Source organism: Sus scrofa, chromosome 13 (genome assembly GCF_054392235.1).
Source record: "Sus scrofa isolate SSC_HxYL_T2T_F1_AM1 chromosome 13, Sscrofa_HxYL_maternal_Yorkshire_Landrace_v2.0, whole genome shotgun sequence".
NCBI classification, from domain to species: Eukaryota; Metazoa; Chordata; class Mammalia; order Artiodactyla; family Suidae; genus Sus; species Sus scrofa.
The window spans coordinates 44,435,694-44,450,665 of NC_139395.1; the positions used below are offsets into that span (position 1 = coordinate 44,435,694).

Consider the following 14,972-nt stretch of genomic DNA (forward strand, 5'->3'; position numbering starts at 1 on the left):
GAGTTCCCGTCGTGGCGCAGTGGTTAACGAATCCGACTAGGAACCATGAGGTTGCGGGTTCGGTCCCTGCCCTTGCTCAGTGGGTTAACGATCCGGCGTTGCCGTGGGCTGTGGTGTAGGTTGCAGACGCGGCTCGGATCCCGCGTTGCTGTGGCTCTGGCGTAGGCTGGTGGCTACAGCTCCGATTCGACCCCTAGCCTGGGAACCTCCATATGCCGCGGGAGCGGCCCAAGAAATAGCAACAACAACAACAACAAAAGACAAAAAAAGACAAAAAAAAAAAAGAAAGCTGATACCTCAGGCCCAGGCCCTTTCTCTATGTCCTAGCACAAGTGATACAACAAAAATCATCAGTTCACTGTGGGGATCCTCCTGGCAGAATTAATTTCAGGAGATCCTGTCTACTCACCAACCCCCAACACCCTGGGCACCCAGAAAAGAGAACAGAGTCAGCTCATGTTTGCACAAATTTAATCGCTGCTATCCTAGTCCCCAATTCCAGAGCCATTCTAGGCCACATTTCCCTTTTCTTGGTCACTCAAGACCTTGTCATCTACCACATCTCTCCCCACTATGAGGCCAAAGCAGGACTCAGTCTCCCAGGGGCCACTCTTTCCCCACCCCGACTCTTTTTGAATACAGACCCATGACCTTGGTCCAGCCTTGATCTGGCCCCATTCAGCAGAGGCAAAGCATGGAGAAAAAGGGAGAGGGGAGATCAGGGGCCCATGTGGGGCTACAGCAGCCAGAACAGTAGTAGGAGCCAAACAGAGGTGTAGGGGCCTGAGAGAACCCCTTTACTTATTTGCTTCTTGATCCACTTGCTGTATTTGGTGACACGGGTATACACGCCTGGATTATGTACTTTGGTGCAGGCCTTTTCCCAGGATAACACCCCAGCAAGAATCCATCTGCCCTCCACTTCGCAAGCCAATGGACCCCCAGAATCCCCCTAAGCAAAGAGAGAGGAGTGATGGAGGTTCTGGGCCCAACTGCGAACCAAGGGATTGGGGAACCCAGAATGCCCACCCTCTGAGTTCTGCTTGGAAGCTTCTTTCAATCCTTAGGATATCACTATCTAGAGTTGGGGACCCCAACCCAGAATATCAGGCAAAATCAAAGCTACAAGGAAGGAAGATGGGAGCAGAGCATTGCCTGATGATGATGACAAAGAGACAGGCCAAGCAAACCCCTCCCCAGGGAATTGCCCCACCACCACCACCACCACATGGAGTCATCCCAGCTGAAGGAGAGAAACTTCCCAGAAACTCACATAGCACAAATTTTCTCCATAATTGGTGGCACAGATCATGTCCTCCAGGACAAGGGGGACGAAGCGGGGGATGAGGGACTTCTTGCGGTAAATCCGGTCACACCTCTTGTTGTCCATGATAAACACCTCAGCCTCCTGCAGCTCTGGAGTCATTGTGAAGTTGGCTGTGGAGGAGCCCAGTGGGGTGAGAATTGACTCCCCATCCCACTCAGCCCTGCCTCTTCCCAGGTTCTTGTCACCTCCATCCTTGAAATTCAGCCACATCCCCTCACACCTCCCTGCCCTCCTTCACTTGGCCCTTCCCCCTGTGGTGTGGACCATGTCTGGCAAGCACCTCGCCCTCTATGGCTATTTCAGGATCCCATTCTCTGGGAAGCTTTTGCTCCTGAACAGGCAGGCTACAATCCAAGCTTCAATGCAACCACTTAGAAATTGAGACCGTATCCCCATGCTGCTCCTCTCCAGCCTCTGATCTTTGCTCTCTACTACCTGATTGACAATTGCTCCTCCTTCAGGCATCTCAAGCAGACCCTCTGCCCGAAGAAAAGGGGTACACCCTCTAGGGTACCACACCTCACCCACCCCCATTCCTGCTCACCTGAAAAGCGTTGTTTAACCTGGCCCCAGCCAGTCACCCAGCACTGTGTTCCAACCTTCAGATTGTAGTTGGGCTCCGGGAGGCAGATGGGCTGCACATACTTGCTGATGACAACAGGAGTCTCAAGTTGGAGAAGGGCTATGTCACTGAGGATGAATGTCCGGCCCCAGTACTTGGGATGCATAATGATGTCCTTCACAGGGATCAAGAGGGCCTTCATGGAGTCTGTGGGCTTCAGCTTGGAGGTGCCAAGAACTACTGAATACTCTTTGGTGCTACAGAAGACACAGAGCCCCACCTGGTAGATGTCAAGTTCCCAAGAAACACTCTGCTCCTACCTCCACCAAGGACACTCCCCTTAGCAAAAGTCCTACCTCATTTGCCCTGCTCACTCCATCTTGCTCACCCAGCTTGGGGTTCTTGGGGTCAGAGATATGACTGCTTCATCATTCATCAGTCAAGCTGATCCAGGTGGCCTGGTCTGTGTGTTGTGAGTTCAGGCATGCAGCTGTTAGCATGTATGCATGTTCTCATGTGTGTGAGGGCTAGGGTGTATGCTGGGTTTTCCTGTTGCCCTGTTTAGGATTCAGTTTTTGTCACTTGGGGCTCCTCCCCTAGCTCAGTCCCTGGTCCCTGTGAGATCATGAACATGCCTCTTCCATGTTCTGGACATCCCCTCTCTTTCCCCCGCCCCACCCCACATTGTTTCATGGAGGAAATGAGGAAGCTAGGCTGGCCCCACTGCAGCTCCTGGTCTCCATGGGCCACACTCACCCTTGGATGCAGTGGGCAGCAGTCACAACCCAGGTGAGGTCAATGAGAGCCCCTCCACACACGTGCTCATTTTCCATGCGGAGGCTCACCTCCCAGGGCCAATGGCGGGTCACATCCAAATTCTCCGACCACCAGGGTTTGCCACAAGCTTCAGGAGCAAGCATGCCAGGGGAGATACAGTGGCCACATAGATGAGGATAAGAATGACTGATAACAAGATGCCCCCAGAGCAATTTGCACAAGGCTATAAACTTGGAGGCTTGTTTCCATTTCAAAGGGGGAACTAAGGGTGAGAAAAGAGCAGTGGCCTACCCAAAGGCACTGAGCTGGACATAAATAACAATGGCAGAGATCAAGAGCATCAAGACAGAGACAGAGAGACATAACAGAATGAGGAGAGAAATACTAAGACACAAAGGGAGCAAGCAGCACAGACCCTCAAAACAAGGGAGAAGCACAGAAGGAACCCCAGGACAGGAAATGCATTTTCTGGTGCTGGGATAAGTCCCTAGGCCATGTTCCTAAAAGGCTATAATGCTTGTTGCATCTCTTAGATGCACAAGGCCTCTGTACCTAGTCTACTCAGAGTTAAGAAAAGTTCCAACCATATCAGATCTGCCTGCCAGGAGCATTTATTCATTCCTTTGTTCAACACTTAGCACCTTCTACATACGAGGTCATTTCTTCAACACTGAGGACCCAGGGGTAAACAAGAGATAAATGCATCATTACCCTTAGAGGGCTTATATTCTGGTGGGAGATGGAAAAGAGACACATAAAAATGACCAAAAAATTTAATTTCAGAATGTGATAGATGCTATGGCAAAAATAAAGCAGCATCCTGGAACAACAAAAGAACATTAGTGAGAAATTGATGAAATCTGAATAAAGTTTGTGGCTTAGTTAATACCATAAAAAAAAGGAAAAGAAAAGTTGCAGACTTCCATGTCAGAATCTTTACAAAGACCACTCTAGAAAAAGCCCCAGCATGAAGCCAACAGAAGCCCCCCTTCTCACAGCTTACACACTATTAGTTTGCAAGCAGTTCCAACAATCAAGTTGTAAGACTGTATGAGTGTGAATACAGACGTAGAAATTGTACATAAAATATTAGCCAACGTTTAAAAAAAAATAATGCACCATGATAATACAAACTGTACCAGAGGTGCAAGGGTGGTCCCGCAATGGAAGTGCTCTCGGTGTATTCTCCACATAAACAGTCTTCTCAGTAGACACAGAAAAAGGCATTTGAAGACTTCAAAACAGATTTATAAGTAAAAAAACAAAAACAAACAAAAAATCCTCTTACTTAGCAAACTAGGAACAGAAAGAAAATCCTTAATTATAAAATTTATATGCCACAAACCTACAGCAAACATCACACAAATTAAGGAACAGACCAAAAAATTACACTGTCAGAAGTCAGTAATAATGGTACTTGGGGAAGGCATAAGGGAGCTTCCAGGTGCTGGTATTGCGTTACTTTCTGACCTGGATGGAGACTGCACAGGTGCGCTCATTGTGTGATAATTTCTTGAGCTGGATACATAAACTGCACACTTTTGGGGGGTGTAAATAATACTTCAGTAACTTACTTTTAAAATCAATAACATGTCTCCACCACACCAACATGAATATAGCACAAGTACCTTCAAAATAAGATATATTTTATAGATAAAAATTATAAGGTATGGAGGAATTAACGTATCCAACACCATGCAAGATTTCTGTAGTAGTACATTTTAAGATGACTCTAATAAAAGACACTGAAAATGACTGTTATAAATAAAGACCCACAGGTTTTTGTTGTTGTTGTTGTTGGGTTTTTTTGTTTGTTTTTTGGCTTTTTAGGGCTGCACCCGCAGCAAATGGAGGTTCCCAGGCTAGGGGTCAAATCAGAGCTGCAGCCACTAGCTTACGCCACAGACACAGCCACATCAGATCCGAGCCACATCTGCAAGCTACACCACAGTTCACAGCAACACCAGATCCTTAACCCACTGATCGAGGCCAGAGAACGAACCTGAAACCTCATGGTTCCTAGTCGGATTCATTTCCGCTGTGCCACAACAGGAACTCCGACCCACAACTTTTAAATTGAATAACTAAATATTTCAGATATACTTTTTCCCAAAATTAATCTATAAAGTCACTTTCCCAGTTAGAATTTTTAAGAAATTTGATCAACTTACTCTAAAACTGAAACAGAAAACAAACGTTCACAAACAATTCAGTCTTTGAAAAAGAAGAAGATGGGACATTTGTCCTAGCAGATATCAAGACACACAGCAAAACCAAAATAACAAAAACAAGCAGGTTATTAACAAGGACAGACAGCAGACCACAAAAAAAAAAAAAAAAAAAAAAAAAAAAGAATAGAAAGCTTGAGATTGTTCCACAGAGTACAGGAACTTAATGTAAATAAAAGAGCCACCACAAACAGTGAGTAAAGGATGGACTGTTGAGTAGACAGTCTGGGAAAACTGGCTCACCATAAAAGAAATAAGAAAAACAAAACTGCATTCCTTTCTTGTAGTACTTAAAGATCTAAAGGTAAAAGGTAAACTGTAAAGTTAACAGCCAACCATGTGACATGGGATGGGAAAAGATTCTTTAAACAAAACCTCAAACCACAACCATAAAGCATTAAACATTCACTTGATTACTAAAAAATCAAGGATTTTTCACCCCAGGAACAAAGTTAACAGAGAGATGACAGATTTGGAAACAGTATCTGCAATACATGAAATCAATGCAGAAAATATAAATTAGAAAAAATAAAACCAGGAGTTCCCACTGTGGTGCAGCTGGTTAAGATCCAGCATTGTCTCTGTGGCAGTGCAGGTTCAATCCCTAGCCCTCAAAGTGGGTTAAAAGGAGCTGGTGTTGCCACAGCTTTGGCACAGATCAGAGCTGCAGCTCGGATTCAGTCCCCAGCCCAGGAACTTCCATATGCCATGAGTACAGCCAAAAATAAATAAATAAATAAAATTTTAAAAATAAAATAAAATCAATACAAGACTTTTATTAGGATCACATAAGAATGCTAGGAAATCAGTAAGAAAAAAGAACAGACAACATACAAAAGATAAGGACAGTCAATTTATTAAAGAAACTCAAGAGGCCAATAGCACACTGAGACATGCTCAAACTCATTAGTAATAAGAAAAATATCAATTAAACTAAGAAGCAATTTTTTAACCTATTCAATTGGCTAAAAATGTAAAAGCTTTATCTACCAAGGGTTGGAAGGTCTGTAGCAATATATACACCTTCACAAACTGCTGGTAGGAATGCAGAGGGCTGACTCCATTGGAATATGGACAGTAGATAAAAATAAGCCATAGACGTAAATTTTTGAAATTAGTATACTGTGGTTATCTAAGAGAATTTTTTTTCTTTTTTGGCCATCCCATAGCATATGGAGTTCCTCAGCCAGGGATTAGATACGAGCTGCAGCTGTGACCCATGCCTCAGTTTCAGCAATGCAAGATCCTCAACCCACTATGCCAGATCAGGGATTGAACCTACATCCTAGCACTCCAGAGATGCCACCTATCCCACTGCATCACAGCAGGAACTCCTAAGAGAATATTTTCTAAAAACACACACCAAAAGTATTTAGAGATAAAAAGTCATGCTGTATGTTATCCTCAACTGATTCTGAAAAATTAGGTGTGTGTTCCTTGTATTATTTTTGCAGTCTAAGTTTAAAATTATTTCCAATAAAAAAAAATTTTTAATGGGGCTGAATGAGGAGTTCCCGTCGTGGCTCAGCGGAAACGAATCTGACTGGCACCATGAAGACGCAGGTTTGATCCCTGGCCTTGCTCAGTGGGTTAAAGGATCCAGTGTTGCCTTGAGTTGTGGTGTAGGTCACAGATGCAGCTCAGATCCTGCTTTGCTGTGCTTGTGGCATAGGCCAGCAGCTGCAGCTCCAATTCAACCCCTACCCTGGGAACTTCCCTATGCTGCAAGTGCAGCCATAAAATAATCCGACTGCAGTGGCCCAGGTTGCTATGGAGACACAAATTTAATCCCTGGGTTAAAGGTTCTGGTATTGCTTCAGCTTCAGCATAGGTAACAGCTGTGGCTCAGATTCAATTCCCTGGCCCAGGAACTTCCACATGCTTCAGGTGCAGCCATAAAAAAATTTAAATTAAAAAAAAAAAATGGGGCCGAGTGGGGAGAGGAAGAAACAGGAAAAGATCTAGAGCACATACTATTTATGTAAGTTAAAAATACATGCACAAAAACCACAATATGTATTTTTACAAGAACACATACAAACAGAAAGGTACACACCAAATCTGCAAGAAAGATTGGGAGGAGGGTAAAGAGGGGGAATAGGAGTGGGGTACGGCCACAAGCAGGAATAACTTAATTGCTAACAAAAGAGGGTGGACGTGACAATGGAAGCATGTCAACAAGCAGAAGCAACTCAACCCTTCACTACTGAGGTCTAAGGGAAGAAAGGCAGGAAGACCTCAGAAGATCCACACTCTGCAGACATTGCCACAGGGCCCAGGATGCTCCATCTGCAACTGAATGGTTTAGTGCTCAAAATGTTTCTGAGTGGGAAAGGGTCTGTATCAGCTTCCTGGATGTGTTCCCTGATGGGATGCTGCCTGGGTTGAATCTGAAGAGGCTCTGCATTCCCACAGGAAGCCCAGATACTCTTTCATTGTGCATTGTTGAGTCCGTAGGTCCTAGCAGGCATAGGGTGTTCTTTAGAAGGCAAGCCATTTAAACTAAATTTCTACTTCCTATAGACCCAGAGACACTATCTCTTTGACCCTCTTCAGAACAAACCCTCCCGGGAGCCAAGGTTTTCCTGAGGTAGGGGCTCACCCTACCCACCTGGTTTAATGTTGTCTCCCTTGTAACCTGGAGGAGAAAAGAGGGACAGAGATGAAGTAAGAGTTTGTAACAGGATGATGGCGAAGAGGTATATTTTTCACTAATTAATTCATTCATTTACCAAATACTTCCTAATTTCCCACTCTGTTTCCAGCCTGGAGCCCAAGGCCAGGGCAGGGGGCACAGAGGTGTATCAGAAGATACATCCTGTATTTGCCCTTGAGGATCGGGTTTTCTGCAGGGGAGACAGAAGTAAATTCACAATCACCCATGTGAGATCAATGTCAGGACAAGGCCACAGGTGTCAGGTAAGCCCAGAAGAGGTGGTAGACAGAGAGGCTTCTGTGACAGGAGTTATTGTGCAGATCTTAAAGATGAGAAGGTAAAACAGAAAAACAACAATGACATTCTTTATGAAAAAAAAAAAAAAAAAAAACCGTGGTGTAGGCTGGAGATGCCAGAAAATAAAGGCCAAGGCCTGTAATGGCAAGAAATGATACCAGGGAAAGAAAGTCAAGGGTCAATCATAAGCAGCCTTAAAAGTCAGGCCAAGAAACCTAGGTAACACCCCTCTGGGAGGAGGGAGGCCAATGGAGGTGTGACACAGTCAGGCTTGTACTGTGAAGGCAGTATGGAGAAGAGATAGGAAGGTGACAGGCAGTAAGATCCCACCAGAGGTTCTGCAGAACCCAGGCAAGAAGTGAGATCTGAATGAAGAAGTAGCAGTGAGAAAAGACATGGTAAGCTGGATGTGGGACACATGGAGATGGCTGACTCCCCCAGTTTCTGATTTTAGAACAGAATGACTACTATCCACTGAGCAAGAGGACAGAGTAAGAGCATCCAGTTTATAGGAAGAAGAGGGCTAAGTTTAGAACTCAAGGAGTTGAGACGGTTCTAGGTCATTCAGGTACAGATACCCAGTGGCTGGCTGCACATCCAAGAACATTGTTTTGTGAGGCAGCATCACATAAATAGCAGCTCAACGCCCAGGGCAAGCGAGTTTACCCAGGCAGCAGTGAACAGGGAACCCAGACAGCACCCTAGAGAACACCGACCAATGTCAGGGACGAATAGAGCATAGGCGCCCTGGGAGGGACACAGAAGAGCAAGGGAGTCACCCTGAGAAGAGAATCAGGAGGCACGGCCTGAGATAAGCCAGGGGACTAGAAAAAAAGTGAAAAAGGAGGAAGAAGTAGAAAGGTGACGGACAATGACAAGAGACGCCAGACTAAGGTTTAAGAGAGAAGTAAGGAAGCACTAGAAGGAAACATTAAGTGAAAACTCATTTTGAGAAATCTGGCAGTGAGGGGAACAGAGAGAGGATCAAGAAACACAGCCAACAGAAAGGCAGAGGATGAAGATCTAAGACGGAGGAGGCTGGAAGGAGCAGAGCACAGAGAGGGCCCTGAGTCCAGAGCAGGGGTGAGCAGGCTGACCTTGAACAGGAGGCCTATCTCTGATTCTGAAAGAGAGGGTGATGCTGAAGGAGAGGTTTCGAGAGGCTGGAGGGAGTCAAGGGACACTACCTGAGGGCCTGTGTTCCCTGAGGGAAGGAAGCAGCTGCTAGTGCGGTACAATGGGTTAGGAACAGAGGGTCTGGGAACAAGGTGAATTGGGGAATATTCCTTGCGGTGTTCAGAGACCATGAATTTGGCCCAGAACGCCTGTCTCTAGCTGTGGGGGACGGAGGGGGATAAGGAAGGGAGTGTGAGAGACCTGAAAATGCCTCTCACCCTCAAGAGGGTGGTGTGGGTCTCGGCCTCGACGTCCACGCCTCCAGGAGAAAACACAGGCGTCCTCCCCCCACCCCCGCTCTCCCCGCAGCTCAGGGGCCCTGGGAGAGGCCAGGAAGGGCAATTAGAGGCTATAGGGCTGCGGTGGGTGCCGAGGGTCCTGACCTCGAATGAGGAGAAAAGGAGGGGCAGTCGGAAAAGTAGGACCAGAAATGGCCTGGATCAGGCGCCGCCTCACCCGCGTTCAGCAGCAGCAGTTGCGGGACTAGCAGCAGCAGGACGCAGCGGCTCAGGCCTGAGGGCCTCGAGGCTGCAGACCCAGCGCTGAAGCAGGACAGCGAGGCGGCCATGAGGCCCCGGAGGGTGGCAGGGAACACTCGCACGAGCCCCAGACGCCGAGACAGCGTCCCGACGCCTCACGGACACCTCCCGCACGTGACGGAGCTCGGACACGTGACGGCAACTCCAGCACGTGATAACGTCAGGACGCGTGATGGCGCCCCTAGAGGCGAGACCGCTCAGCTGCACGTACTCCCACTTTTGGGTTCCTTGAACATGACTGCGGAACTCTGGATCTGACCCTAACTCTGTGTTGCCAGTCCCATAGAAGCACTCCTCGGGTGCCTTTAGTTGGTGACTGCCCCAAAGCCTCGCCGGCAAAGGCACAGCCAAATCCCTGGACTGATGTTGGCACCTTGTGGTCCAGCCTAGGAACCACAACCTTGTTTCCCTGGGCTTCATACATCGGAGAGTTTCACAGTTTATATTGATTCGAGAATCTGAAAAGATGTAGAAAGCACAAGAACAGAACAGTAAAGCTAGGGGATCAGAGAAGATGTCTTTACGAAAGTGACATTTGAGCTGGACCTAATAAGACTTGAACAAGAAGCCTTGGTGGAGTCCTGAGAAAGGAAATGCATTTATCCTCTTCCACAGATTACCAGTGGGATGGTGGAAACTGAAAGAGATGGTGTGGGATGCCAGGCCTTGGGCTTTCAGAGGGTGAAAAACAGGGTGTTTTTGTAGAAGAATGCTATCTTTGGATCTGCTCTATGTGACCCAGATTAGGAGATGACAACCAAAGTTCCTGCTTCTTCTGTCTAGTGTAGGGAATGCATCGCTGGGGACCACATTCTCCCACCTTAGCATCTAAAGGGATCTGCATAATGAGTTCCACCAAAAGTAGGTGAGAAGAGGTGACGTGCCACTTCCATGCCAAGGCAGTGAAGAGGAGGTTTCTTTCTCTACTTGTGTTAATGCAGAGCAGTTGTTCTCAAAGCACAATCCCCAGAGCAGCAGCAGTATCACCTGGGAACTTATTAGAGCTACACATTCTCAGGACCCACCCCAGACCTTACAGTATTAAAAACTCTGGAGGAATTCCTGTTGTGGCTCATTGGTAACGAACACAACTAGTAACTATGAGGATGCAGGTTCGATCCCTGGCTCGCTCAATGGTTAAGGATCCAGCGTTGCCGTGAGCTGTAGTGTAGGTCACAGACGTGGCTTGGATGGGGTGTTGCTGTGGCAGTGGCATAGGCCAGCAGCTATAGCTCAGATTCCACCCCTAGCCTGGGAACTTCCATATGCCACAAGCGCAGCCCTAAAAAGCAAAAGCAAAAAGAAAAAAAGAAGAAAAAAGGGCCCTGGAAATAGAATCAGTGATCTATATTTTACCAAGCCCTCAAGGGAATCCTGAGGTAGGTCAAGCATGAACCACAGGGCTGAGCAGAGCCATAAGCTGGAGAAAAGCCACCTGTTGACCAAGAACACCTGATTGGCATGGTATAGGAACAGAAGGTATATTTTGTTAACCTATGAATATTCAGTGGCTTCCTTTTAAACTTTATTTTATTGAAGTATAGTTTATTTACATTAATTTGATTTACAGTGTTGTATTAATTTCTGCCATACAGCAAAATGATTCACTTAGACATATGTGTCTATATTCTTTTTCACATTCTTTTCCATTATGGTTTATCACAGGATATTAAATATAGTTCCCTGTGTTCTACAGTAGGACCTTGTGATTTATCCATCCTATATGTAAAAGTTTGCTTCTGCTAATTCCAAACACCCAATCCATTCCCACACCACCCCTCTCTCCCTTGGCAACCACAAGTCTGTTCTCTATGCCTGAGTCTCTTTCTGTTTTGCAGATAAGTTCATTTGCGTTGTATTTTAGATTCCACATGTAAGTAATATATGGTATTTGTCTTTCTCTTTCTGACTGACTTCACTTAGTATGATAATCTCTAGGTCCATCCATGTTGCTACAAATTGCATTATTCCATTCTTTCTAATGGCTGAGTAGCATTCCACTGTGTATATGTACCACATCTTCTTTATCCATTCATCTGTCGATAGACATTTAGGTTACTTCTTTGTCTTGGCTATTGCGAATAGTGCTGCTATGAACATAGAGGTCATTTATCTCTTTAAACTACAGTTTTGTCTGGATATGTGCCCAGGAGTGAGATTGCTGGATCATATGACAACTCTATTTTTAGTTTTTTGAGGAACCTCTATATTGTTTTCCATAGTAGCTGAACTAATTTACATTCCCAACAATGTAAGAGGGTTCCCTTTTCTCTACACCCTCCCTAGCACTTGTTATTTGTAGATTTCTTAATGGTGACTATTCTGACCAGTATTAGGTGTTACTGCTTTGTACTTTTGATTTGACTTTCTCTATTAGTGATGGCAAACATCTTTTTACATGCCTGTTGGCCATCTGTATATCTTCTTTGGAGAAAAGTTTATTTAGGTCTTCTGCCCATTTTTCAAATGAATTTGTTGTTTTGTTACTGAGTTGTATGAGCTGTTTGTATATTTTGGAAATTAAGCCCTTGTCAGTCACATCATTTGCAAATATTTTCTTCCAGTCTATAGGTTGTCTTCTTGTTTTGTTTATGGTTTCCTTTGTGGCACAAAGTCTGCTTAGGTCCCTTGATTTATTTTTTATTTATTTCTATTGCCTTGAAAGAAAACTCTATTTCAGTTTATGTCGGAGAATGTTTTGCCTGTGTTGTCTTCTAGGAGTTTTATGCTGTCATGTCTTTTTTTTTTTTTTTTTTTTTTTTTTTTTTGCTACACACACAGCATGCAGAAGTTCCTGGGCCAAGGATCAAACTTGCACCACAACAGCAACCCAAGTCACAGCAGTGACAGTGCCAGATCTTTAACCCACTGCTCCTCCAGGAAACTCCTATGGTGTCGTGTCTTATATTTAAGTCTTTAAACCATATTTTTGTGATATGAGGGAGTATTCTAACTTCACTGATTTACATGCCCCCATCAACTTTCCCAACACCACTTGCTGAACAGCATATTTTCTCCCCATTGTATATTCTTGCCTCCTCTGTGGAAGATTAATTGACCATAGGTGTGTGGGGTTATTTCTGAGCTCTCTATACTGTTTTATTGATCCATATGTCTGATATTGTGCCCATACCATGCTGATTTGATTTTCAAAAGCCCCTGGTTCGATACTTACTAATAGACTGTATTTGGTGTAAGTTCCCAGTCTCTCAACCCCAGCCTTCCTTGGGCAACACATCAGACCGCATTCTGAAGCCCAGGGATACATGGAAACAGAAACAGTGGTCTCTGGAAGGGCAGGCAACAGGATATTGAGAGGGAATTAATCAACAGCAAGACACGGAGACTCTGAGATACTGTCCTGGAATGAGAGTAAAGAACCAGTGCCTAATATAGTGAATCTCTCTTATAACTCTTCCTGTGGGAAGATCTTTGGTAACAAAGTGGAGGTGAGCAGCAAGTAGAAGGAGTAGAGATGGAAGAATATTGCTCATGCCCCAACTTTACTTACTCTTAGTTCCAGTCTATCTTGATCCTCTACTCTGAGCTACAGAGGCTATGAAATAAGGCTAAAAAACTCCCTGCAGACATGCTGACTATAACGGAAGTACAAGAAACAGGACCCAACCGGCTAAAACCATCTTTAGACCCACAAAAGAGCCCATGTGGACTCACCTCTGCCTCTAGGGCTTAATAAGAACCATGAACAGTTTCATAGCCAAATGAAAACCACTACAGAGTATGTTATATGCAACCCCACAATTGCCAGGAGAGCAGAGCATTAGAACACAAAAGAACAAACTCCCAAGCATTTATTCAGTGGACATCTGAAATCTCCACACTCCTTAATGCCTCAACACAACTTGGGGTGATCCTGGATGTGGCCACTGGAGCACTGGGAAGGGGGTTCCAAGACTGAATGGCCCAGGAGGGCTTGTGTGGCAGAGGCTGGGCACTCACAGATGGACCTGCACTGGGGAGCAGAGGACCTTCTCCCAGCCCAGACAACAAGCCAGATGTGGACATGCTGATGCCTTCTCAACTCCCAACACCACCAAGCTGACCAGGTTGATAAAGTGTCAGGTTGAAGTCTCTTTCACCATTGATGACATCTCTTCTTCGCTAGACGTTCTCCAAGATGCAGATGAAGCATCATGTGCACCTGTCAAGCTGATGACCATCCAGCTGGGAGGGTTTCACCCCCCCTTCCCAGCAGGCAGGCCACAGCCGAGGTGTAGGCATAGATGAGGCAGGTTCCTGCATCACCAGGCTGGGAAGCTTCCAGGGTTTCTTTCTTGCTGCCACTGTGTGTCATGAGGATCTCCACAGGATCAGTGATCCTGAAAGGAAATGAGGAAATGGAATCGAGTAGGAGTGAAAGTCAGAGGCCAGGCTAGTGTGAGACTGAGAAACAGGATGGGCCTAGGCCGGGATATCCAGGGGTCCCCAGGATACCCAGGGGCAGCACCAGACACAGCAGTAGGATAAAGAAGCCTACTGAGTCCAGAGGAGAAGCCTGACTCATTCTTGCAATGATCCAATCCTTGTAGAAACTAACATCTGTATAAACTGCAGGCACTTCTTTCAAACCACAGCGAACACCCCAGCTCACAATCCCCACTTGGACCCATGAGTCATGAAATTCACAGACCAGGGGACCCCCAGAATCTCCCTGCAGAAAAAGAAAGAAAGAAACAGAAGGAAAGAAGAGGTCAACACCAGAATGGGCCGACTGCAAGCAAGGCACTAGTAACCTAGGCACCTAGGTCCTTCCTCAGGTACCCACCAGGCCCAGGTTTCTGTGAATGAGATTTTGACAGCTGAAAACTTTAACATCTGAGAAATACTACTCTTGCCCAGGTGCTCAGAGACACATAGGAGGTATAAACAGTGGACCCCGGGACATCAGTACTGCTGGTTATATACTCTAATTTCCTTCAGTGCCCCTAATCCTCCGCTGCCCCAAACCCTTCGCCATGATCCTCTCCCAACCTCCTAACACCCACCAACAAAAGGGGTACCCCCTCTACTGTAAGCCACTTCCAGAACCCTTCTCCACCTCTAAGGCCAGAATCTACAGCTGGTCAGTCCTGGGCCTCCACAACTATGAGATACTTTGAATATCATTCCTGCATGGGGGCTCCGAAATCCTCACCTCTACCCTGAAATCTCTCCCTGCCTGTGAACCACATATCCATCAACATCCTCTCACCAGTTCCGCCTCTCTCCAAACACACCCAGACATGCTACACCCCGCCCCCACACACACACACCCCACATCCTTTCCCGAAACTGCTCTGGTGGCCCGTCACCACCCAGCTCAGTCAGAAACTCAGAGTCCTCCTCCAGCTCTCCCTCAGCCCCCACATGCAGTCAGTCACCAAGAACAGATGACTCAACCTCAAACACG

At 46.0% G+C, this 14,972-nt stretch overlaps 2 protein-coding genes across 7 annotated transcripts in view; both read right to left on the minus strand.

The window, feature by feature from the left end:
• Positions 1 to 454: 454 nt before the first annotated feature.
• On the minus strand, positions 455 to 9,678 carry LOC100515578 (serine protease 45). 6 transcript variants are annotated; one of them, XM_084988368.1, is made up of 7 exons: positions 9,480 to 9,678; positions 7,506 to 7,532; positions 2,646 to 2,793; positions 2,246 to 2,352; positions 1,872 to 2,146; positions 1,274 to 1,437; positions 455 to 952 (listed from the first exon to the last, which is right to left on the minus strand). In XM_084988368.1, exons 4-7 carry the CDS (start codon positions 2,248 to 2,250, stop codon positions 737 to 739), a joined length of 660 nt encoding a protein of 219 aa, XP_084844494.1. In that variant the 5' UTR covers positions 2,251 to 2,352; positions 2,646 to 2,793; positions 7,506 to 7,532; positions 9,480 to 9,678; the 3' UTR covers positions 455 to 736. The 6 variants fall into 6 exon arrangements, with proteins under 6 accessions (XP_084844494.1, XP_084844495.1, XP_013837046.1 ...); XM_084988369.1 differs by lacking the exon at positions 2,246 to 2,352 and having other exon boundaries at positions 2,735 to 2,793; XM_013981592.3 differs by lacking the exon at positions 2,246 to 2,352.
• A 3,679-nt stretch (positions 9,679 to 13,357) lies between these two features.
• LOC100516643 (serine protease 44) overlaps positions 13,358 to 14,972 on the minus strand; it is a 30,603-nt gene continuing 28,988 nt past the window's right edge. The window contains exon 8 of the mRNA XM_084988365.1: positions 13,358 to 13,902. The gene's annotated coding sequence lies outside the window, so the exon portion shown is untranslated. The remainder of the gene's footprint in view (positions 13,903 to 14,972) is intronic.